Genomic DNA, 23,399 nt, shown 5'->3' with positions numbered 1-23,399 from the left:
TCTATCATGCCACCTAGTGGTAAGAATTAGAAATCAGTCAGTGATTAATGTCTCACTTTGGTTTAGCAACGATTTAATTAGCTCTTAATTACTTAAAGTCAAAGACAAAAGAGGGGTTTAAATTATGAGAACTCTTTATTAATTAAATTCAGAGGTGGAAATTAAGGAGCACAGTCATGACAGATCTTACAAGGTCTTCAAGAATATGAAGTGAGACAAAGATTTGACTTTGTTCGATTCAGAAAAATGGGACCTCAAAACTCAAGGGGATATGGATTCAAAAACATGTTCTTGACATGGGACAGCGAGGTCGTCTTAGACAGAGGACATGCTGCAGTACATCCCAACCTCCTTAGTCTTCCAAAAACAGAAGCTTCTTGCATCTTCTTCAACATCCTTCACTCTTTGCTGATATCTCTCCACACAGCCAGTACTGACTAACGGAAAGTTCCACATGCTTAATAATCAAACCGTTATTTTTCACCATCATGTCCCTCTGGTGTAGCGTTTTAGCATCTTGTCCGTCTTTTCTCTCCACCTGACGCTAAACCATTATATTTTTCAGTTTATTAACGCAACTGAAAGAAATACTTGACATGATATCATGACTGACGCCTTCATATCAAAACACCACATGATAAGTATGATTAGAATATAAAAGAATTTAAAAAAAAATAGCAAAGTAAAACAATTCCACCGACAGTAAAAATAGGAGCGTTATAAATCATCCAAATGGGGAAGACATTTCACAGAGTGCTGGAAGTCTGTCATCACTTCATCTTGACTTTGCTTAAAATATAAAAAAAAAAATACCTTAGTGTTTATTAAAGACCCAAAAATAGAGTTCAGTTCATGTGTAACACTGCGTCTGGATCAATTTACAAAATACTAATAAAAGAAAATATCAGCAGAAATTAGTACTGGTACCGTCCTCTCTTCCCTCCATGTCCTCCATGTCCACTGTGTCCTCCCTGGTTCCATCCATTTCCTCCTCCTCCCCCTCCTCCTCCTCTCCAACCTCCACCTCCTCCACCACCACCTCCTCTCCAGCCTCCTCCTCCTCCTCCTCCTCCGCCCCAGCCGCCCCCTCTTCCTCCTCGTCCTCCCCAGCCACCTCCACCATCTTGTCTTTTCTGCCAGGGTGGCATCTCAGGAGGCGGGGCATCTATCTCTGAGGGGCGGCCTCCTCGGTCTGGCACTCGGCCCATGAGGATCTGTGGACCAGAACCGGAGGAACGGATATTTCAGACAACAAAATGACAAATACCAAAGGGGCGGGGGGGGGGCAAGTATCATGTTAAAGTCACAAGGAAGCGACATTTCGATGGCGTCTTGCTTCCCCAATTCAAACAAAGAAAAGTCGCCGCACGCATCTCCTTGCGCCGATGCATCGATTTATTTAGACATCAAAAAATCTTTTACACTTTTTCAGCGGTCCATGCGGCCTTCATCAGTATTATGTCTTGACAGTTATGAGGATGCAGTGACTTTTCTTTCTTTATGTACATTCAGCCAATACAAGTGTGTGTGTTTCCTCCTCTCTCCATTGCGTCCCTAAGTCAACATATTTCCAAATTGAACAGGTGTTGAGCGGGATAAAACACGGGGAGGGACTATTCAAAAGGGTTCAAAAGTTTCTTCAAAATGAATGAATTTCAGCCACTGAGACGCAACCATGGTGTCTTAGGAGAAGGAAACGGGATTTTTGGCGGTGAACACCCAAAATTCATCAGTGTACCATGTTGCCACTTGTCAGGATGGAGGATTGTTAAAAAATCTGTGATGGTATTATTGATTGGAATATTTATGTGCGCCTACTGTTACACCATGAAGTAAAAGCGTCATATGCTGTTTTCCAGGAAGTAAAAGTAAAGGGATTTTGATATAAAAATATGAGAAAATACTAATTTTGTAATCATATAAGCCAAGTAGAACTCTTGGCCTTCTCCGTTTACCACGTGTCAACAAGAAAAGATTTGGAGAGGCTTCATTTTCTTTTTATGCACTCAAACGTTGGAATGCACTGCCAGACTGTCAAGAACACTTCCTCTGTAAATACTTTCAAATCTAGACTTGAGACAGTTTTTTTCACAATTCCTTTCAATGAATGTACATCTGTCAAGTCTGTTTCTTTTTCTATTTTAAGTACTTCAGCATCTATACCCCTTCTTTTATTTTATTGTATTCAATTTGTTTAGGTAACATAATGCTTTGTGATGTATTCTGAGAAGCACACATTTGTATGAAACATGCTTTATAAATAAATATTATTACTTATTGTTAAATAAGTGAACATTATGATATGGATAATTAACTAATAAGGTTGAAAAAGTCATTTTTCATTTCATTGTGACTTCAAAATTAATATTTTCTTGAGTAAACTTGAGTAAATGAGTGCACCACTATGTAGGATGTAAAAATACAAACACAAAAAACCCCAAAACATCTCAAGTAACATTCCTCAAACCTTTCACGAGGAAAAAAAACACAACACAACGGCCGTGTGTTTCCACAGCTCCTGTACCTTGTTGACAGCGCAGGCGGTCTTCTCCCTGCTGGATCCGCTGCTGGTCTTCACCACGTTGCAGATGTCTTCCCTGGCAGCCAGCAGCTCGGCCTCGCCCACCGACGGCTGCGGCCTCAGAGAGTGTCTCTTGGGCTGGTAGGCTCTCGCCATGCTGTCCACCCTCGCCTGACAAAACACACACACACACACACACACACATACGATAAAATCAACTTCTACAGACACAGATACACACTCTGCATGACGTATCCATGCGTCTCATCCAATTATGTCCCTTTCTGTGATATGATCTGATGTCCATTGATCAATAATAAAGAAAAACACAGATGTTATTGTCTAAAATGCTACTATTCTCTAAGTAAATGGCTCAAGATAGCTATTAGCATCAATGATATTCATGCCAGCAATCATTTTGTAAAAGTAGGTGTTACATGTCTCCAAATAGTGGATATCAGATTTCTCATTGAAACTCAAATATTACTGCTTGCCAACCATCACAGAATCAGTATCACTACAATACTTTACATCCCCATCAGTTTAGATTCCATTGTAATGGAGGAGGGGAAACACAGCAGACAGTTTGATGTCTCATTAACAGGTGAACCTGCCTTGGCTCTGTCTGACCAGCCGAAGGACTGAACTGTGACGTCCAGTCGCTTGATCAGCATTCTGCGCCGGCATTCATACTCCGAGGACAGGAGTGTGTTAATGCTGTGCAACTTTTCCTGTGGAGACAGAGAAAGCGTTAAATACATACTATACTATCCATAACAACGATATAACACGCCCACAGTTATATAGATATGACAGCAAACATAAGAGGGAGGTAAGACTTCATATCCGGTAGCTTATTTCAGAAGTTTATCTGCTTACCCACTGCTCACTGTTCAGAGATTTCTTCAGCACTGGCTTTCCAATGTAGCCATTTGGCAGATCTTGGAGTACTTTGTTAATCTACAATGACACACATGGTATAATGTATCAGAAAAATAAAAAGGGGAGGAAACTAATTTACACATGCTTGCTATTAACATAAGTTACTGTGTTACTTGTACAATATTGAATTTATCCCATCTTTGTCCTCTTTCACACTGATAAAAATCACACTCCATCACAAATCAAGATGAGCGACTTCGTCCCACCTTGTTTTCTACGTCAGAGAACACTCCTGCTGCATCCTGTCCTGTTGGCTCTGGCAGCTTCAGTGTTTCACAGATGGCCACAAGGTCCTGATACACCGGGCTGTCTTCTTGTTTTTTACCTGAGACTTGTCTGCTCCTCACTATCTGAGCCGCTTGAAGCTCGGAGCTCAGAAACACTTTACACAAAAAGAAGAAGAAAAAAAAAAGAGGACATGACAAACATATGCTTAAGTAACTTACTGACCAGCCAGAAAGCTTGTTAGGCACAATGATTATGATAAGGAGCATGAGATGTTGATTGATTACATACAGACAAACTTTAGATGATCCCTCTTATTTTGCAGGCTGCCCTTGAGAATCCCTGAAACAAGCCCTTCATAAGGACAGTGCAACTCCTTCAGCAAACCACTCATCTCGAGCTGAAGGCTGTCAATGTCATCTGGAGAGAGAGAGAGAGAGAGAGAGAGAGAGAGAGAGAGAGAGAACAGACTAGATTAAACCAATGACAGCACTAACTCCACTCACAGCAACATCCCCTCTTGCCTTGCAGGTAGTAATGGTCTGGATGCGGCTCACCTGGACCAGAAGATATGCTCTCCTCCAGATCACACAGCGGTTTTAGTCTGGACGCTAGCCACCTGCACAGGTTCACATACTCCGGCGAGGACAGGCCCTCATCTGCGGCTCCGACAAGTGCCTTCTCCTCCAGCAGAGGGCCGTCATAGCTGGGTGATGGATGAGTTGGAGAGGAGAGATCAGTCACATGTGCGGGGAAAACATCCTAATGTTAGATATCAAATGGTATTTAACTAACTACCGACGTTACGGCTTGCCAGTGCAGCCACCCCTCTCCCCTTAAACACAACACACAGACTGAAAACATAACATTAACACACATAACATACGGCGACTGTAGCTAGGCTAGAAAGCTAACAAGCTAACTTGCTATATTTGCTTACCCAAGCTGCTCTAACAAATCCAAAATATCACACTCCATTGCGGATTCAGGGCTGTGAGAGGTTTACGTGCGTTGACATAAGAACATAATTAATTTAAGGGTAAATTAAATTTCATAGTCGCCAGCTCCTGTATCCATTCATTTCTGCGGTGCTTTTCGCACAAACATGCTATCCGCTTGGTGTTCCGGTTACGTATGTGAGCCGTGGTGAAATGTGTGACCTTCGTGCTGTAGTTCCGCCACATTGGTTCCGCTCCGACTAGATTACCGGTATGTACAATTCAAATAAATCGCTCTTGTTTCATTCAGTGCTTTAGTAACTCAGTAATTAGTTAAACCTGGGGTGCCCAAATGACCGCTAAGTAGTCTACGTGGGTCAAAAATGCGATCAGGATGATGATGATTAGTATTATTGTTATAGAATATGATGTGAACTGATTGGACATTGATGTAACAAGTAGACGTGGTTGTGTTTTGATAGTAGGCAGTCGTTTCTGGGGTCTTATGTCATGTTGTTGACATGTTTAATAGTTATAACTTACAGCAAATATAAATGTTATCAAAATCAGCATTAAATGTTATCAAAATGGTCCTAGTAGAATATCTTGTCTGCTGAAACCCTTTGGAGGGCCAAACAATTATTTTGTTTTGGATTAAAGTTAACATTCCAGGATAAGACACAGAACTAGTAAGGCCAAGATAAAAATGTAACAAAAGGAGTAACTATTGAGCCAAACAATGTGCAAATCCTATCATTAGTGAATGTACGGTATATCACCTGTCAAATGGATCGGAGTGACCCACAGCCAACATTATTAGGAATAATATTCCTGTCACTATAAACCCATTCAGATAGAAATATAGAATGAGACAAATGGACCAGTTAGAAATTCAGTCTGCTTTGCACAGCACAGATTTCTGTCCTGCAGATGGACTTGCCCAAATATACAAATTAAAAGGAAGAAGTAAGTTACACAAATCACAGTAGGCTTGAGTACATAAATGTACTCTTCGATACGCTGAATGCCAAGACTTGATTGTTTCATCCTTAAGTGCCACAATCCTAATTACAGTAATGGTCTGAGCTCTCTCTCTCTCTCTCTCTCTCTCTCTCTCCATCTGGGAGTTTGTCACTGTACAAGGATCATAACAGAAGTTAAAGGACCACAATGAAGAATGCAGAACAAAAGATTAAAACTCACCATTTTATTATGATAATGTTATTTGATATGTCAAATTACAAGTGTATGATGTAACATAAAAACAGTTACAAACATATGTATGCATATTTACATTATATATTTATGAAAAGTAACGAGCTACATCTGTATAAAGAAAATACAACTATGACATGAGTTATTGGGACTATAAATTTTACATCATATACTTGGTATTCTCGAACCATGATAGAAATACCTAGACGTATAGAAACCAATAGAACCAGAACGAGAGTTGTTAAGTTGTAAGATGGAAACTAGGATGGACGTGAGGCACTTTTTTGAGGTTGTCAGGGTGTGAAAGCCGATGGCACTAAGAAACTCAAAGAAATATGCACAAAGAAAGAAATATGCACAAAGAAAGAAAGAAAGAAAGAAAAAGAAAGGAAGAGAGAAAGAAAGAAAGAAAGAAAGAAAACAGGCAGTGTTTACAGAATAGTTAAGAGTACCATTTATACTGCAATTTTCAAAACACAAATGTCTTCCACTATTTAGAACTAATCACATAAATGTTACATCAAGCGCTGTAAGATGAAAAAAAAGCTTACATATATCATCAGTGCACCAAAGCATTGGAGAATCGAAACATAACCACTCAACTGCTGTGAAAAGTAACCTTTTAAAAACAATACACTGAAGAGAAACAGGTTTATATAGCTTTTTTTCTTTTTTAATCTACAACAATGTCAAGAATGTACACTTGTATGCATTCCCAAAGATATGCACAATTTCCAAGAGATTGAAAGAAGATAAAAGACTAGCAGCAAAGTGGTTAAAAACTGAAGTCTTATATAATGCAGGTAAAAAAAAAAATATATTAAAGCGGACAGACACATGTTGCATATATAATACAGTACATGACAGGAAGTTGCACTGTGCTGGTTAATGCAGAATGAGAAGTGTTATTTCAGCATTCTCTAAACTTTGTATAAATGCACGTCCTACATTTTGCTTCTCAGCCAGCAAGTTTTAATCAGGTTCATCAAACCTTGGTTCAGCTTGCAATATGCAGGGCAATCCAATTACAATGGGAGATTATGACAACAAACCAACCGTTTGGTTACACGCACGCCGACACGCAACATACGCACGCACACACACACACACACGCATTCATGGGCACACCAGAACACACACAGGTACAGTAACACTCGCGCACCCACGCACAAGCACGAATGTCCACTTCAATATGGACATACAGAGCAATCAAACACATTAAAACACTCATGGTCATGGTTATATGCTGTTGGAGAATTAGGTTTTGTTTTAACAGTCTTTCATAGCTGATTTTCTCTCTCAACACAATAAAATTAGTGATTGTATCTAGCAGCTTTATATGTATGTATATATATCAAACTTTTGAAATAAGTGGACTGCCACTACTGTACCGTGTTAGCACTATCCTTCCTTCTACCGTACAAAACTAGAGAGAAACTCTATTAGAAGCTCAATAGTCATTTCCATCACAAACGCCCTCTACTTTTCAATGTGAAATAATACTAAAAGGTGACCTATGTACATAATGCTGTCAATTGAAGCTACAGTATATGCTGACAGCAACGATAAATACAGCTCTATCTTTAAAATTTCAAAGAGGAAAAAAAAAAAAAAAAAAAAAAAAAAAAATGGGATTATTATCAGTATTTAAATATAGTGTTAAGTATTTACAGGTGTTTGGAGTTTGGTACCAGGGGTTGGTCGTCTACCTATAGCTTTAAAGTGTCCTGTCCCGTCACTGACTCAGTCTGCAGAGAGGTCAATGTGTTTCCCATGTTAAAAAGGTTTGCATAGAAAGTAAAGGGAGCGTCGGTGCCACTGGGCATAGTAGGGGTGAGGATGAGGAAGAAAATGTTTCCCCCCGGAAAATCCAGTTTTGTAGAGACTGGGGTGCCACCATCTTTAACCAGGAGTGACAGGAGGGGAGAGGATCTGCATATCTGCTGGCCAACAGCACATGGATGTTGTACCAAGTTCGCTGTTGAAAACTGAGGTGTATTACGATTAGCTTTAGTAATTAAATAGATGCCAATGTCTTTGTTAGCACACATTTCACTGTTACTGCAGCCAGATTTCCAAAATTAACAGGTAATTCTGTTGGGAGCTCATCAAACGTATTACGCTAGCATCAGTGTTACTCAGAATAGTTTGAGGGAACAACAGTTATTTAAGCAAGGCATAGAGAGCCCTATCTGAAATGTGAAATCGTCTGTCCCTGTGGGTAGGAAATGGGGTTTCAAAAACACTTCCGCTCCGGCAATCAGGGCCTTTTCTTTCCCCAAAGGATCTTAATATTTAGATCATCTCTTTGTTCACTTGTGAGCCAATAGATAAAGATGTTAAGATGCTTTGGGAAACAGGACGCTGGTCAGTAAGTACTGTTAAGAGTCAAAGCATATATCACACAGTCAATGGTAACATTACATGACGTCTCATCGCCAGTGCGTACGAACACCGATGCACGCGCACACACAACATCTGTATGCTTTTTAATAGCTAGAAATACTTAGCATTCTCGAAACTATGCACTCATTCATTCAGGGCTTGTTAAATGGAGACATATGCAAGGAGTTCCAGTGGACTAATTGTCAAGAAAAGACCCGATGATGGCAGTACACGCAATACTACATTTACATAGAATAAAAAAAATGTAAGAAAGCTTTCGTGGGACAAACATGGAAATTTGGAGAGGGTGCTGCAACCAAAGCTTGGAGACCAGTGCTTTTAAGGTGGGTTTTCCCCATGTCAAATTGGACGTTAAATTGGTGAAATTTTATGTACAGACTAATTCTAAAATCTGAGGGATTCTGTACCGAAGAATAGCCTAATTTAAGTGCCTCATCATTCAACCAAGGGGCACTCAAAACCCCTTACTCACCAAAACAAAACTTGCTGGTTGAGCAAAATTTCAGGTTTAGGTTCAAAATAATTATAAAATGAGCAGGAAAATAACAATGATGAAACAAAAACACCAGTTTCACTACAACAGTAAATAACTGGACCAAAACTGAAATTTGCTGAAGTACATGAAATTGTGATGTATTGGTTTCAATTTAAGTGGTTCAAGAGGTTCTAATGCTATTTCTTGACATGGAAAAACTATACTATTTTGGGGAACTGAGGATGGTAAAGTCATTACCATTTTTCCCTTCTAATCATGGAATCGATCCCTTTATGTTGGAATGCAATCAAATGGTCCAAATCACCTTGGCAAGACAAGGTAATCATTTTAACATCTTCTAAATGAATGTCAAAAGCTATGCCAAGCTGTACCTTCAAAAACAAGCCGTTACGTTGAGTTTTTTTTCAACATTCGATGGAAAGGAAAGCAAGGAAACACATAGGCTATACATCCACCACAGCAACATCTCTCAAATGTTAAAATTACACTAAATATGGTGGTTAATGTACCACAAGAATTTGAGAGGGTTACCTTTAATGGGGGAAAAAATACCATTTCTAGTGCACTTTCTCTGTCTAGTAATTACATTGTCAGCAAATGCTTAAGCCGTGAAGGAAAGGCCACTGTTACCCAACTGCAAATTCACAAAAAAGCAAGAACATATCCCTTTTAGCATACTCAAACAGCAAGTATTTTTTCTGTACGCATAATAGTTGTGTTTTCTTTTTTGTCATTAAGTTTTTGCTCTCTGTACAAAAGACGATTTTCCTTCATAAAGTTACACATTACTTGTAGTAGAGTTCTGACACTGGTGGCCTGGTTTTGTCTATGCATGAGTGTGAATGTGAGAGGTGTGTGTGTGTACAGGTGTGTTTAGTAACATCTCCAAGTCTGTTAATCTCAACGCCTCCTCCTCTCCTCCTCAGATTAAGCTCCTGAACTTAACTTGATGCTCAGAGCCCCCACAAAGCATATGGTTTGTCCTCCGCTGCTGCTTGTCGGCGACAAACACAAACTGAAATCTCCAAAAGCCCTCAGAGCTGGGGATCAACAACATGTCACCCCGTCTGAGAGGGGAATGAAAAAAGGATGCCGGCTTTTTATTTCCGCTTGTATCCACTTCCTGTGTTAGCTAGCTTTGAGGGTGTCCCAGTGTCCGGCAACGGGTCACCCCGCGGCCTTGTGCTTGCCCCCACAGCAGCGGCAGGCCTCGCCACAGTGGTGGCAGGCGCGCAGCGGCAGGTAGCAGCACATGCAGGGCGCGATGAAGGAGAGCGCCACCAGGGCAAGCCAGCGCAGGCAGAACTGCTCGTCAGACGTGTCACACGAGCAGGGGTCCGAGAAGTCGCCCTCAGAGTCGGACATGCAGTGGTACAGCATGCTCTCGGCGCACAGCATGCAGCTGACTTTGTAGATGCACTGCTTGATGGGGTCGGGGGCGTCCTGGCACTGCCCCCGCCAGTTCTCTTCATGGTTGAACATCTCCCGGCAGTAGATGCAGTGCGAACGCTCCCCGTCCTCTCGTCGCCGTCGGCCCTTCTTGGACTTCAGCAGGGGCGAGGGCTGGGTCTTGATGGATGTGTCCTTGCCCAGCCCCAGCCCCATACCCGTTCCGATGCCCATACCGGGGCCAGAGTGGGAATCGCCACCGGGGCCTTCGGGGAAGAGGTACTCGCACTTCTTACTGTCCAGTTTGTGGAAGGCGGTGGGGAAGTCGGGGTCCTCGCGCTCGGTCTCCTGTTTCCACATGACAGGGTGGCGGTAGTCCTCGTAGCCGCGGATGAACACGTCCTTGCGCGGGTTGATGCGAACGATCTCCTCTTCATCCATGTGAAAACTGACATGGCGAGTCGACTTGAAGGAGACCTGTGAGAGGGGGACATTGGGGATCAGTTGGATAACTGAAGCACATCGCATTACATTTGTTCAAGTTTTTGCACTAAGTAAATAAAAAAAAACACTCTGTTGTGTCAAGGAGAGGCGGACCTGTGGAGGCAGATAGCGGCGGTTGCTGGAGGGGAACTCGTCGAAGGGCTGGGCGCGGACGTAGCAACCCCTGAATGGCTCGGTGGAGACGACGTTGTTCAGGGGGGAGAAGGGTTCCTTCATTGGGGTACAGATAGAGGGAGGCTCCTCACACACCTGGAGACACACACAACAAAAAAAACCAGTCAGTTAACCATGCCATATAGTGTGTGGAAATGCATTTGAAGGGAAAACGCTAATACATCTAAACCTACCCAACTTCCCTGTGTAACAGAAAGCCCAATGACTAGAGGCAAATACAGCACTGTGTCTCCAACATACTGTCACTCTCACCTCTTGGGTTTGTATGTCATCTATACTGAAATTGCTGAAATACATCCTTGAGTCAACTGTGTTATCATTACATAGTCTCTCATCACTGTCAAAAGCACTGAAGGTCCATCAGTTCAGTTTTCTTTAGCACTGCTGTTATGACTCAGGGCGAGTAGGCCATGTTCCACTTCTAACCACCAGGGGGCATCCTGCGCCCACGTCTGGCCAGCGGACTGTGCTGTGTGGTGATGACTCAAGGCCCTTCTGTTGAGAACTCAGAGTTCCTATCAGCCTTGCATGTGTTCCCACAAGCATTTTAACTGGTGCAAAATCTACAAACAAGGGGCTGATAAAAACAGAGGCACTCAGAGTCATGTGAAAAAAAAAAAAAAAAAGAAAGAAATGTTGGAGTCCATGCAAGGGAGGGAGAATGTAAAGGGAACATTCCCTCCACTCTACACCAAAGAATCTCATCATCGCAAGAGGGAAGCTCATTGTTGACATCAATCAGGATGAGATGGCTATAAATAACATCTTGTGAATGCTACAGTTTTGGCCTCGGTCTACATCAAACACAGCTAACAAATCAAACATACGGCAAAAATGTTTCCACACACAACACACACACACAAAACAACCTATGGATCCAAAAGCAACAAAATCAAAAGTGATGGCTCTTTCATGATTCATGTGTGCAGAGGTGATGAGATAGGTGGGGGAGGATAGCTAGTCAGTCATTACACCAAAGGCCTTGTGGTGAGACTCTGTGGCCAGCATATTTCAGCACTCACACGAGCATGGAGCTCCCATCTGCACAACTGCCAGCTGGTTCACGCACAAAAACATCACAACAAACATGCAGATTGCATGAAAGCAAGAAGGGTTGGAGTCAATTCACTTCAATTAAAAATGTAAAACAAAACTGCAATTCACAACAGTGCCTTCATTCTCAATAAAGTCTTCATAGATTGGATTTAAGACCCTTTTGGTTAAAGTCCCTGAATGTAGGTTTTATAAATTGACATGTTTGAAGTCAGCAAAAGTAATCCTCATGTTGGCTGAACATAAATGAATAAGATAATATGTCAGAATCCCGGGAATATTGATCATGCCGTTGGTCTGCTATTTGCTTTCAAAGTAAATTTTGTGGTTCAGGCATCTGACCAATTGAGGAAAACTCTGGGGCAGGAAGACTTCTCTGAGTTGTCAGTGGCCGGGTAGCGGAGGAAAATTCAGTTTTTGAATTTCGAATTCCTGAATTGATTGGAAGTGATCTAACCACAACTGCAAAAGACAGGCATAGGTCCTCAAGGCTATTTCTCTCTCCAAGTCCCCCGCAGAAACACACAGAAACAAACACATGGGAACACACACACACACACACAAGCAGACACCCTCACATGTACACAGCTCCATCCACAGGAATACAACCATACACAAGCCTCGTACACACTGGCTAGCTGTCCCTCTTTCCCACACACACCCCGACCTCATCAAGGCAGGGTTAGTCCTCCTCTTCTCCTTCTCCCTCTCCCACCATCTCTCTCTCTCTCTCTCTCTCTCTCTGCTCTGCGTGTGGAGGAGGCTGCTGGCTCTGGTTAGTCAGTGCCGTGTGTAAAGTAGCCCACGCCAGTGTTTTAACGCACAGCGGAAATCTGGTTTGCTCCCAGCTGCTGCTACAGTAATTACTGTCCTGTGGTTGCTAAGAGATGCTTCCTTTGACTTCTTTTTTCCCTCTCTTTCTCTTCTTTCCTTTTTTTCCCCCCTTTCTCTTCTCCTCCACTTGCTCTCCCCCTCTAGACTGCTAACACATGGTGTGAGTGTGTGAGTGTGTGTGTGTGTGTGTGTGTGTGTGTGACTTTGCTCCCTCTCTGCCTCCAAACATACCAAGCGGTGTAACACACATCCAGCGTCTGAGGGGGAATGCGAGGAATAGGAGACAGTCGAGGGAAAGAAGAGAAAGAACAGGACAGGAAAAAATGAGTTTGTGTTGTATCCATGTGTATACATGTGTGTGTATGTGTGAGTGTGTGTGTGTGTGTGTGTGAGAGAGAGAGAGAGAGAGAGCGAGAGAGGGGGAGAGAAAGAGAGAGAGAGAGGCCAAAGAGTCTGCCGAGGGAATGTCATAAACCAGCTCCAGCTGGAGAAATGCAGCACAGAACTTAAAAAGCCAGATGACAGCTGTGTGTGTATGTGAGAGAGAGAGAGAGAAAAGAGCGAGGGGTGGGGAGATAGGGGGTGAAATGGGAAACAGACTTGGGCTTCCTTTTAAAGCGCTTGCCTAAGCCCCACCATTCAAAGGCATGCGTGGGGGCCAATCTGGAGCTGATCTGACCCTAGAGATGTGGCCGGGTGAGGAGGGGTGGGGGGTGGGGGGTGGGGGAGCCAGGGGCAACCTGGCTCAGGACCAACATCAGGACTCCATGCGCTTCCGCCCTCAAAGGCACAGGGGCTCAGGACAGGGGAGGCTGGGGCAGGCCCACATACTGAAAACCCATTCAACAGAGACTAGGTGTGCATTTGTCTCTGCATTCAAGAGAGAAAAGAATGGAGCGGCGAAGAATATGAGCATGTACCGAAGCTCCGTCTCCAACACTTGAACGGTTTATGTCTGTGTGAATATATGACGTGTTTCTCGACTCTACAAATAGGCCGTGGCTTAATGAGGCAAATCATGAGTAGTGTTTATCTCTGGGCCTTGTTAACTTAAGATGAGGAAGTACAGCCAAGTTCCAGGCTACTCCCCACTAAGTATCCCTTAAACCACCCTTCCTGGCTCCAAGGTGCTTTATGGAGCTCTATCAAGCCACACCAAACCAGTCTGAAGTTACTGGCCTGTGAGTGAGGCTGTAAAAGTCAACTGGCCAACAAACCTCTGTGTACCAAACTGATAAGAGAAAACTTCCTGCCACTACTAAATTAGATGCGGATGTTTTCCTGTGGCATTCAAAAAAAAAAAAGCATTTTACTTTGTGGCGGTAACACATCTTTCCTGGCAGTGGGTGATCACAGCTGAGTAGTGTGTTGTGCAACCACTTGTTTTTTTCTATTTTTTTTCCATGGGTACAATAAGTCGCATGTGCATATAGTGTGTGTGTGTGTGTGTGTCCCGGAGTGAGAGAGGAAGAATGTGGTCTGCTAGTGGAGGGCATACTAGTGGGTGCTGAGCCTCGCTGGGCAGGATGTGGGTTGAGGAGATGGTCCTGAACGTGCGCGTGCACACACACACACACACACACACATAAAGTGCTGTACCAATACAAGGCCATCATGAATCCCAGGAGATTTTGAAACCTAGAGATTTAAGATGTCTGAATCTAATCAAGGAGCTAAACGAGGTTTGATGGCGACCTCCCATGTTGATGAGACACTGGTGTCTGTCTGCTAGACAAGGTCACAGTCACTTAGGACAGATGTGCTCCTTCTGAGGCCGCCCATCAATAACACAGAAATAAGACTTGAACACAGGAATTTCGGTATCTTTTCAGCCACCATCCCTCTCCACAGTCCCAAATATGCTTTAAGAGACAATTCTCAATGAGGGAATCAGCACAGATGGAGGGCTCCTTCAGCTGGTGTGACTCTAGGTTGGAGTATGAAGCAACACAGTTAACGTCACACGTTGTGCGGTGGCATTTAAGAGGAGCGATGTGCAAGTTCTCTGGCTGCGGCACTTTGTGTGCGAGAAGAGTGACTAGCCTTGCCGCTGGTTCACTTCTCTTTCTCTGTAGCCCAGGTCTCCGACCGCAACATTCGGATGCCAAATCACCATGGCGACACCCTCGGTGGCTCACTCACTGAACCTCGCGAACACCCCCCTTCTGCCCCCTCCCTCTGCACCCCCCCCTGCTGCCTAGCAACAGTGGTGCCATTGGATTTCCTGTATGTTCAGGCTGATTCCTTAAAGAGGAACTTCACCACAGGAACAGGAACGCAGCTCCCGCCCTCCCTGCCCTCTGACCTCTTCTAGTCCATGCCATGCATGAGGTCAGGCACTAAAGGGTCAAAAGTGATGACAAGTCCCTGGTCAGCACACTTAACTCACAGTTAAAAGCCTCAAGTCATGGGAGGTACAGTGTGTTGTCAGAAACAACGTCATAAAGACTTCTTGCTGAACCTGTTGGGCATTTGCAATATAAGCCTGCATTACAAGAACTGCCCTTCCTGCCACAAATGTGTCTTTTAACCTACTTTGCAATCAGAACTAGAACAGGTGACTGGCGCTCCTGTAACAGGCCTCATATCTAAAACAAATGAACGTGGGTGTGTAACCCTGAGCTATATACCTGCCTGCCTTTCTCTAGTAAAGAGAACACTGCATTCTTAACCACACATGTCAACAGTCTATACAGTGCCAGATGCCATAGTGTTCCTCCAGGAAAGGGGGCAAAGACATACAATTCTTTTGTCAGCTTAACATAATGCACCTCAGCAGCGCTCAGCCGATCGACAAAGGAGGCACAACACATGAAGAAATACAAGCAGGTTGGATAACATCAACATCACAGGACATTTTCACCAAGCTGCCTTTGAACAACTGGCTCCTGAGGCGATAGTTATTGTATCGGCATCAGTTCTAACAAGAGTGACAGCTACCCAGGTAGATTGATAGAGACGGCTAAGCCTGCTCTAGCACATTTGCTGGCCAACACCCAGCTTCACCTCAGGGTCTGGCTGGCACTGGTTAAACACCTGTAAATCCTTAAGAACAACTGTTGGGAAACAAAGGCTGGTTGCTGGGCCTAGCTGGGACAGATCAGAGCTGAGACATGCGGCTCAGGTTCTAGCTCTGGCCTGCCTCCTGTTCAATACTGAGAGCTTACAAAGAGCCAAAGCACCTAAACATGATGATTGGATGTGTTTAATTGTGTCCTTTTTTTTATTCTGTAGAGCACTTTCTAACAAACTTTTAGTGTGCTTATAAATAAATTTGACCTGATACACTCAAACAGGGAAATCTACACTGCTCAAAGTCTGCAAGACAAACATGTACTCACGCATATACACTCATGTGCACGCATGTATGCACACACAACACACACACGCATGCAGACGTACACAAGTTAGAGCACGTGGCGCAGATGGAATCAAGCGCGCCTCTACACCATGCAGAGACGGGCCTGTTTCCCTAATACTGATACGGTTGGCCTCTCACTCACCTGTAGTCCATCCTCAGGAGCGTCCCCTTCCCCAAATGACCGACAACCTGGAAGAGAGGGAGAGGAAAACAAAAGGGGAAAAGATTAGAAGATTGAATTTTTTTATATTATTCACTCAAGCCCAGGCACACACATTCAAGCTGATGACAAGCTTAAAAAACACAAGCACATGACCTAATGTATCACATCCTCTACAGCTCACAACTCAATGAAACCTCCACACACATTGGAATTATCGGCATGTATCATCAGATATTTTTTGGTTGTAGATAAAAAAAAAATGCATTTACACAAATGCAAAATGTTCATTCCAATTTGTCTTTGATAGCTAAATTTGATTGGCAAATGCAAGGAAAGATCTGTTTTTGAAACTCTCTGCCAAAATGTACTGTGACATATATTTGCTTAAATTCTTGCAACTAAATTATTTGAAAATCCAGCCGGTTGGGCTAGGTAGGTATGATGGGTATCATGAGAAGATGGATAGTAGCTAGCGGACCACAACTGATCTTACTGAAAGGCACCTCAGGAGAAATATGGTTCCATGGTGAAACTATCCGATTGTCATACCTATCCTCCTCCTGGTACCGCTGCAAGGTTTTCTATTGGAAACCTCAGCTACATTTCTATGTATATATATCATTTATATTGTATTGCATGTCAAAACCATTTCACTGTCAATGGACGACAGCCCCTCCTGCTGAGCATGTTTAAGCATGGAGCGCCAACAGAATCAGTGTTATGACGATGATTCTTGTCAAGCGAGAATAGGCCGAGACTTCTGCTTTCCAGACTGCAGCTTAATGGGGAAATGAAAGCCGCTCTGTGTCAGTGGGGCACATAGAGGCTAATGAAATATGCATGCCTGGAATAATGCAACCCTGACCCAGGCTAAAACGCCATGTGCCATTTCCCCATCCAAAACACCTCGTCTGCTGATGCTGGAGTCAGAGCTAATGTTTCACTTGCTCGGGTGACCATGTTACAGCTTTTCACTGAATGAAATTAAACTGGTTCTGCAGACAAAAGATCTCAAACCATTATAGCTAGCAAAGAAAGACATTTAAAATGTAAACATTATTCACGTTTTCACTCAAAATGCTGATTTGTTAAACCGTTTTCTATTAAAGCTTGCACATAATTCTTTCAATAAAAGCAGGGTGATGTTTTCATGTTGAAAGCACTGCTATTGAATATACTAACACTGTAGTCATTCTTAGTCAAGTTATCACACAGTCCTCAATGGGCAAACACCAGCCAGAATCAATACTTAGAAATTCAGAAAATAGATATTCAGAATAAGATTGTGAAAATTTGGATAGTGCACTGTTTTTCCATTACATCATTTATAGTAACAAGTGCAAAGACCAAAGTATTTAAGAAAAAAATGGAAATATTAATTATTTTTATTGTAGTATTCTTCATTTATCTCAACAATGAGAGATCAATTGTAGGTGTTCAATGTCTACCACCTGAGGATGTTTCATTTAGATGAGGAGCGACATGTTTTTGAATGAAATGTGGCATTTTGTCTGAAAAGCCTGGGGCTTGACGGGTACAGTGACGGTCTTTGGGTTTATGTTTAAAGTTCTGACCAAATGGAGTATGTAAAAACATAACACTACTGTATGCCTGATGCGAGCAATGCTAGCACTTGACTCGCAGGCAGCAGCAGCAGCAGCAGCAAGCATAGTCATGTTTAAAAATAAGCTGTTGAAGAAACCTAACGGAAGAGAAAATGGTCGAGGCTAAGATCTTGGCAATGCTGTGGAAAACGGGGATTAAGTCATTTCCACTGGGATGAAGGGGAAACTGTTTGTACCTGGGGCATCAAGAGGTTCTTTTTAAGACTCAAGTTCACTTAATTAGGATCACTGAGGCCTCATTTGAAGCAGGGAGGCATCAGTCAGCCCGTCTGTCTGTCTGTATTCAGTGAGGCAATGGCAGTACATGTCTTTGCCACAGGGCGATGTCTTCTCTGCCACAGGGAGGAAAGAATAATTCACTGTGCTCACGCAAGACGCTGTCTGTCCATCAGTGTGTCTGTCTTTGAATCACATGGAGAAAGGTAGCCATGTTTGTGTGCATGTGTGTGTGTGTGTGTGTGTATGTATTTCTCCACCACAGTGAGACAGAGGCTTCCTGCAGCACGACTCTGGCAGTGCTGGGCCGCGGAGCTGCCTGAGCCATGTGCCCAGCGTTGCCATGGCAACAGAGGACTGCAAGACTGATACACACACGTGCGCACACACATACACACAGGCAAACATATTCTCTCTCTCTCTCTACACACACATACACACACACACACACACTCACTCACGCAGCAGTCCAGCAGCAGAACGATGCAACAGGAATACAGAGGAACCTGCCTGCCTGCGCCGGGGAGAGGCATTACACAACACTGGCAGAATACAGAGGAAGCCAGGAGAGAAGAGAGAAAAGAACAGAGGGAGGAGAGGACAGCAGGAGAGAGAGAGAGAGAGAGAGAGAGAGAGAGAGAGAGAGAGAGAGAGAGAGGAGGAGTGCAGGCGCTGGGGAGACAAAACTCACCACCGCCTGGCTGTAGCTGACATTCACAGGAAAGAAGCTGAAGCATTCACTAGTAGATAGAAACTGTAAAGCCTCTGGGCAAGGTGAGAATATGTTTAATCATCTTCTTTTCCTGCTGCCATCAGATATCTTCAAGCTCAACCTTATCTCAGAGCATCCTGTAATGACCGACACTTTTGATATTCTCACAGCCTGAGCCAACATGCTTTCACACCAACCAAGTGGTTGCGTAGTTTGACCTCCGACGGTGCATTGTCTTGTTCTCCTTAATATAGCCTTATGATTTTAGCATTCATGATTCATCGTTTTGCTACTGCATTTAACACTGATAGGCAGAGCTATTGCAAAACCAGCCTGTGCAGCCAGCCCTACAGTTGTTGCCCAGGATTATCCATTACCTAGACTAGACTATGTGTGGACTTGTGCCCAGGAAGTTCAAATCTAAGATAAACGGTTGCGGGCAAGAAGCTACAGATGCCCAGCAGTGATAAGCCTTTATGATATGTTCTGCTGTACCTCCTCTCTGCTCCCCAGGGTTCCCGGGTCTAGAGAGTAAAGGAGATTATAGCTCCCCAGCCAGCCAGCCAGCCTCTTGTGTAACATGGGGCTGGGTGGCAGATTGCTGAGCTGGCGGTTCTCCTGCTAATTGGATGACTTTGCAACCTCTGGCACCGTGCTGAAAAATAATGCTTATCAGGACCCAAAGCTGCTAACTCAACTCACAGACCCAACTCCACCCTCGTCTAATATCTAGTTTAGCTCAAAAAAGGGTATAAATGCCACACTGCGTACAGATAGACCAAACCCCAGCTCTATTTAGACTAGCTTCGCCAGTCTTCAAACTCCCAGATTTGCCCAGACTAAGCAACACAAAAGCCCAACCCGGTCAAGTTTCTGCCGACTAAAGCTCTGCCCCTATCTCGGATTCCCACCCATTCTACGTGTCTCTGCTTCGGCCCCCATCCTTCTCACCCCCACCCCCCCACCCCACCCCCCTCTCGTTTTCCTCTATCGCCCGCTGTCTGGGCACGGCTTTGCCCTGCCAGTCTCTACAGGAAGTGGAGAGTTTATCTGGGCAGCTGGCACTGATAAGATAACGCAGGAGGGGTCATGCTTGGGTGAGTGAGCAGGTAGCAGGGGGGGAAGTCATCAACGCTAATCAACGCTATGCATCTCTCCTAGAACAGATGCTAGGTCAACCATTACAAGCCAATGACAGGCGGGAACATGGGCTGTGGACGCCCGCAATGGATGCAGCACAATGCATACCACATTCATTCACATACACCCGTATCGTATCGCACATATAGGATGGCTGCCAACGCATATATAGTGCAAACTCCAAACAAACCTGTTGTGAGGCCGGTGGGGGAAAAAAAGGTAGTGAAAAAAAAAAGATGGCGGAGAGCAATCCGTGCGGCTGTGCTGATTTTTAGATACCGAAACAATAGCCGATGCTGGTTGTTTGATGCCTGAGTTAAGGTGTGTTCCGGTGAGTTAACACTGACTTTGTTATCTACTACTCCCTGCCCCCAGCATCCAAAAACACACATGCGGGCACCCTCACCCAACCTCCACGCCACACACCAACACACACACACACACACACACACACACACACACACACAAGCCCACCTTGGTTGATGTCCTCAATGGCCCGGCGGATGCCCCGGTCAAAGGCACGGGCGTCGGCGGGGCTCTGGAAGGTTAGACCGAACTTCTTGTCATTGATCCTCCAGTGGTGGAAGATGGGGTTGACCTTGTTGTATACTAGGTCTTTCTGCAGGACACACTCCAGCACCACCTGACCACACACACACACACACACACACAGAGGAAGAGTTGAGAGTGAGATGAGATCATATAAGAACCACACAATCTGTGACATCTCTCTGGATCCAGAGAGTATTCCAAAATAAAGGTTTTCCTTCCATTTGGGAGACCTGTCAAGCAATGGTATGCCGACTGGAAACTGTATCATTTAGAGGTCTGAGGATGGAACGCATAGGGGAACACAGATTTAAATCCTTCATCTTGCTCCTCACCCTAAGCCGTTTAAACGTGTCACATTCAATCATTCCACAACAAGGGTAGGGGAAAGAGAGAGAGAGAGAGACTGAGAAAGAGAAAGTCTTCCACTGAAACTACACACACAACTCAAGACTTTCTAATAAATAAATAAATAAATAAAACAAAATAAAAAAATAAATCACCCCAAGCCCAATAATTTCACATTCTTCTCTGGATAATTTGTAAAACATATTCTAAATGGTGGGGTTTTCGTTACAGATGATGATAAAACTGGAGAGCAGTGGTGGTGGTGGTGGTGGTTTGGGGGGGGGTCGAGTATGTTTTGGAGCCAGGCAGCCGAAGTGTGTGGCAGAGAGAGACTGTGTTTCCAAAGCCTATTATTAATCAGGGCTGCTGGGCCGCCTCCCGGCCTTCCTCTAGGCAGATTAAATGAAATGAGAGACGGCCATTACAGTCTTTGAGGTTTTTCGCGAACGTGCACGAGTGTGGCTTAGTGGGGTGTGAATGTGCGAGCGTGCGCAGGGAAATCTGGGTGAGAGAATGCGTGAGCGTAGACGCTGGTGCGATGAAAAGCTTACTGACCCAAGTGTTACATTGTGCATCTTAGTGCTGCAAACACCTTGTCAGAGGCAAACAACACAAGCCAAATACTCGACGACCCGAAGCAGACGGCACCGTTCCCACTGGATCTGGACAACCGTCGACATGCACACTTTAAGGGTTTGATACGTGGCAGCTGTACGAGGAGGTTGAAGATATGTGATATATACGTGTGTGTGTGTGTGTGTGTGTGTGTGTGTCAGAGAAGGGAGCGCAGTCATTCGAGTACACCAGACCACATTTCATTTTGATCGTCTGGGTGACAGTTGCTAGTTATACAGGTTGATACGGGTGCAGACACAAGTATAACACAACACGACTTTTTGTGCACAAGTGTGTGTGAGTGATGCGCGTCTCGCACTGTCGGTAATCACGTCGCTTGCTGTCTCCCAAAGAAAAAGAGGGGCAAGGGTTAAGCCTGTGTGTTTACCCAGAGCCAGTGGATGAGGGGAGGGAAGGAGAGAGAGAGGGAGAGAGAGAGAGAGAGAGAGAGAGAGGGATGGATGTGGGGTGGGGTGGGGTGGGTGGCGGGGTGGGGTGGGGTTCGCTGTGCCTCTGGGGCTGATTGTGGAGGCGAGACTGAACGGAGCCGGAGCAGGTAAGGTGAGCGCGCAGCAAGGCCGACAGAGGAGGAAGTATCACAGTTACGTGGAAGGACGATACTTAACACCACATTCCACACTGTGCTCAGAGAAAGAGAGGAGGAGCCACCCTGACAGAGAGAGAGAGAGAGGGGGAGAGAGAGAGAGAGAGTGGAGACAGAAAGGAGAGAGGGCTGGAGATGTAGAGGAGGAGAGAGAGAGAGGCAGACAGAGGTGGAACGCGCAGGGATTAGTAAAGAGATAGCAGGAGATAGCTAAAAAGAGAGAGAGAGAGATGGAGGGGGGAGCTGAGAAGATGAATAGAGCTGTGAGGGAGTGTAAACAGATTGAGGAGTTTAGTGTTGCACTCTGGCTTTTGTGACAAGAGGGTCTGATTATCAGGAGGACAGGACTGGTTCTGTGTGTGAAAGCAGACAGACAGACAGACAGACAGACAGACACACACACACACACACACACACACACACACACACAGGAAGAGAGGAACCACTGGGAGTTCCACTTTACACCCACCATCAATCAATCCAGCTATCTGGCCAGCAGGAACCTTACCCAACACCCATTCCAAAAACAACTTCCGATGCTCTTACAGTGATCAGGCTGAAGTCCTTCTGTTACTCCTACAATTACTAATCTTTGTTTATTTACTGATTAGAAAGTGCTAAAAATCATCTGAGCAAACCTGAGAGATCTATTCCAATACAGTGGGTTTGAAATAGACATCTGAGAGGAATATACCTTGGATCTTGGAAAGCAGATATATGTAAAGCGATTATACTGAATCTATAAACGTTGGTCCAATATGACTTTGCTGTCAGAATTAGCTTTGCAACCATCTTTTGTAGAACAAAGATTATCACACTTTAGGAAAAATATCAAATAAAATGTGCCTTTGAATAAAAATAAAATAAGCATAGAATGATGGTATGCAAAAACATTTAAGCTATGCATGGTGCAGGGATAGTGGGAGGCATTCGTTACATATACATTATAATATACATCATTTCCCTCACCCCTAGACTTCCAGCTAATAAACCCTATTTTACTGGCAAAGATGAGTGAAAACAAGCAAACAGCAAGGTTAACAGTGGAAACAGACAACTGTATCAAGTGGGCTCTTGCCCAAGGCAAAGCTATTTTGAGTATGCCTGGGCTATACCAAATTCATAGCTGTATCAATCACAGGGAGAAAGAGACTATAAAAGACAGGAAGCGAGGTGGAGTGGTAGAGAGCTTAGCCAGAGAGATTTCTCATAATCTGAGAGCCAGTATGGTAAGTAATCATCAACCAATTAGATCTGTAGTTTTTAACAGTCACAGATGAGAGAGAGAAAGAAAGAAGGAGAGAGAGAGAGAGAGAAAGAAAGAGAGAGAGAGGAGGAGGGTGATTGGTAGCTATATGGAGAGCCAGCT

General features: G+C 44.1%; 2 protein-coding genes across 2 annotated transcripts in view; both read right to left on the bottom strand.

The window, feature by feature from the left end:
* Window positions 1-137: 137 nt before the first annotated feature.
* On the bottom strand, window positions 138-4,804 carry fam98b (family with sequence similarity 98 member B). Its single transcript, XM_071901269.2, has 8 exons — window positions 4,629-4,804; window positions 4,246-4,394; window positions 3,980-4,108; window positions 3,670-3,845; window positions 3,401-3,481; window positions 3,136-3,252; window positions 2,525-2,692; window positions 138-1,214 (listed from the first exon to the last, which is right to left on the bottom strand). Exons 1-8 carry the CDS (start codon window positions 4,664-4,666, stop codon window positions 915-917), a joined length of 1,158 nt encoding a protein of 385 aa, XP_071757370.2. The 5' UTR covers window positions 4,667-4,804; the 3' UTR covers window positions 138-914.
* A 1,014-nt stretch (window positions 4,805-5,818) lies between these two features.
* The window catches only part of spred1 (sprouty related EVH1 domain containing 1), a 34,765-nt gene continuing 17,184 nt past the window's right edge, over window positions 5,819-23,399 (bottom strand). The window contains exons 3-6 of the mRNA XM_071901264.2: window positions 20,389-20,557; window positions 16,201-16,247; window positions 10,730-10,885; window positions 5,819-10,609 (exon numbers count right to left, since the gene is read on the bottom strand). Of these exons, the coding sequence (XP_071757365.1) occupies window positions 9,911-10,609; window positions 10,730-10,885; window positions 16,201-16,247; window positions 20,389-20,557 (1,071 nt within the window). The 3' untranslated portion in view covers window positions 5,819-9,910. The remainder of the gene's footprint in view (window positions 10,610-10,729; window positions 10,886-16,200; window positions 16,248-20,388; window positions 20,558-23,399) is intronic.

The sequence above is a fragment of the Centroberyx gerrardi genome, chromosome 17 (assembly GCF_048128805.1).
Source record: "Centroberyx gerrardi isolate f3 chromosome 17, fCenGer3.hap1.cur.20231027, whole genome shotgun sequence".
NCBI classification, from domain to species: domain Eukaryota; kingdom Metazoa; phylum Chordata; class Actinopteri; order Beryciformes; family Berycidae; genus Centroberyx; species Centroberyx gerrardi.
This window is presented reverse-complemented; position numbering and strand designations above follow the sequence as displayed.

What these genes read in the sequence shown, in the direction of transcription:
- fam98b (XM_071901269.2), bottom strand. Translation starts at nt 4,666, where the DNA reads ATGGAGTGTGATATTTTGGATTTGTTAGAGCAGCTTGG. An exon ending in GGATCATCTAAAGTTTGTCT is followed by an intron (nt 3,846 to 3,979) that starts GTATGTAATCAA and finishes TTTTGTGTAAAG; the next exon opens with TGTTTCTGAGCTCCGAGCTT. An exon ending in GCTGGTCAGACAGAGCCAAG is followed by an intron (nt 2,693 to 3,135) that starts GCAGGTTCACCT and finishes GTGTTTTGTCAG; the next exon opens with GCGAGGGTGGACAGCATGGC.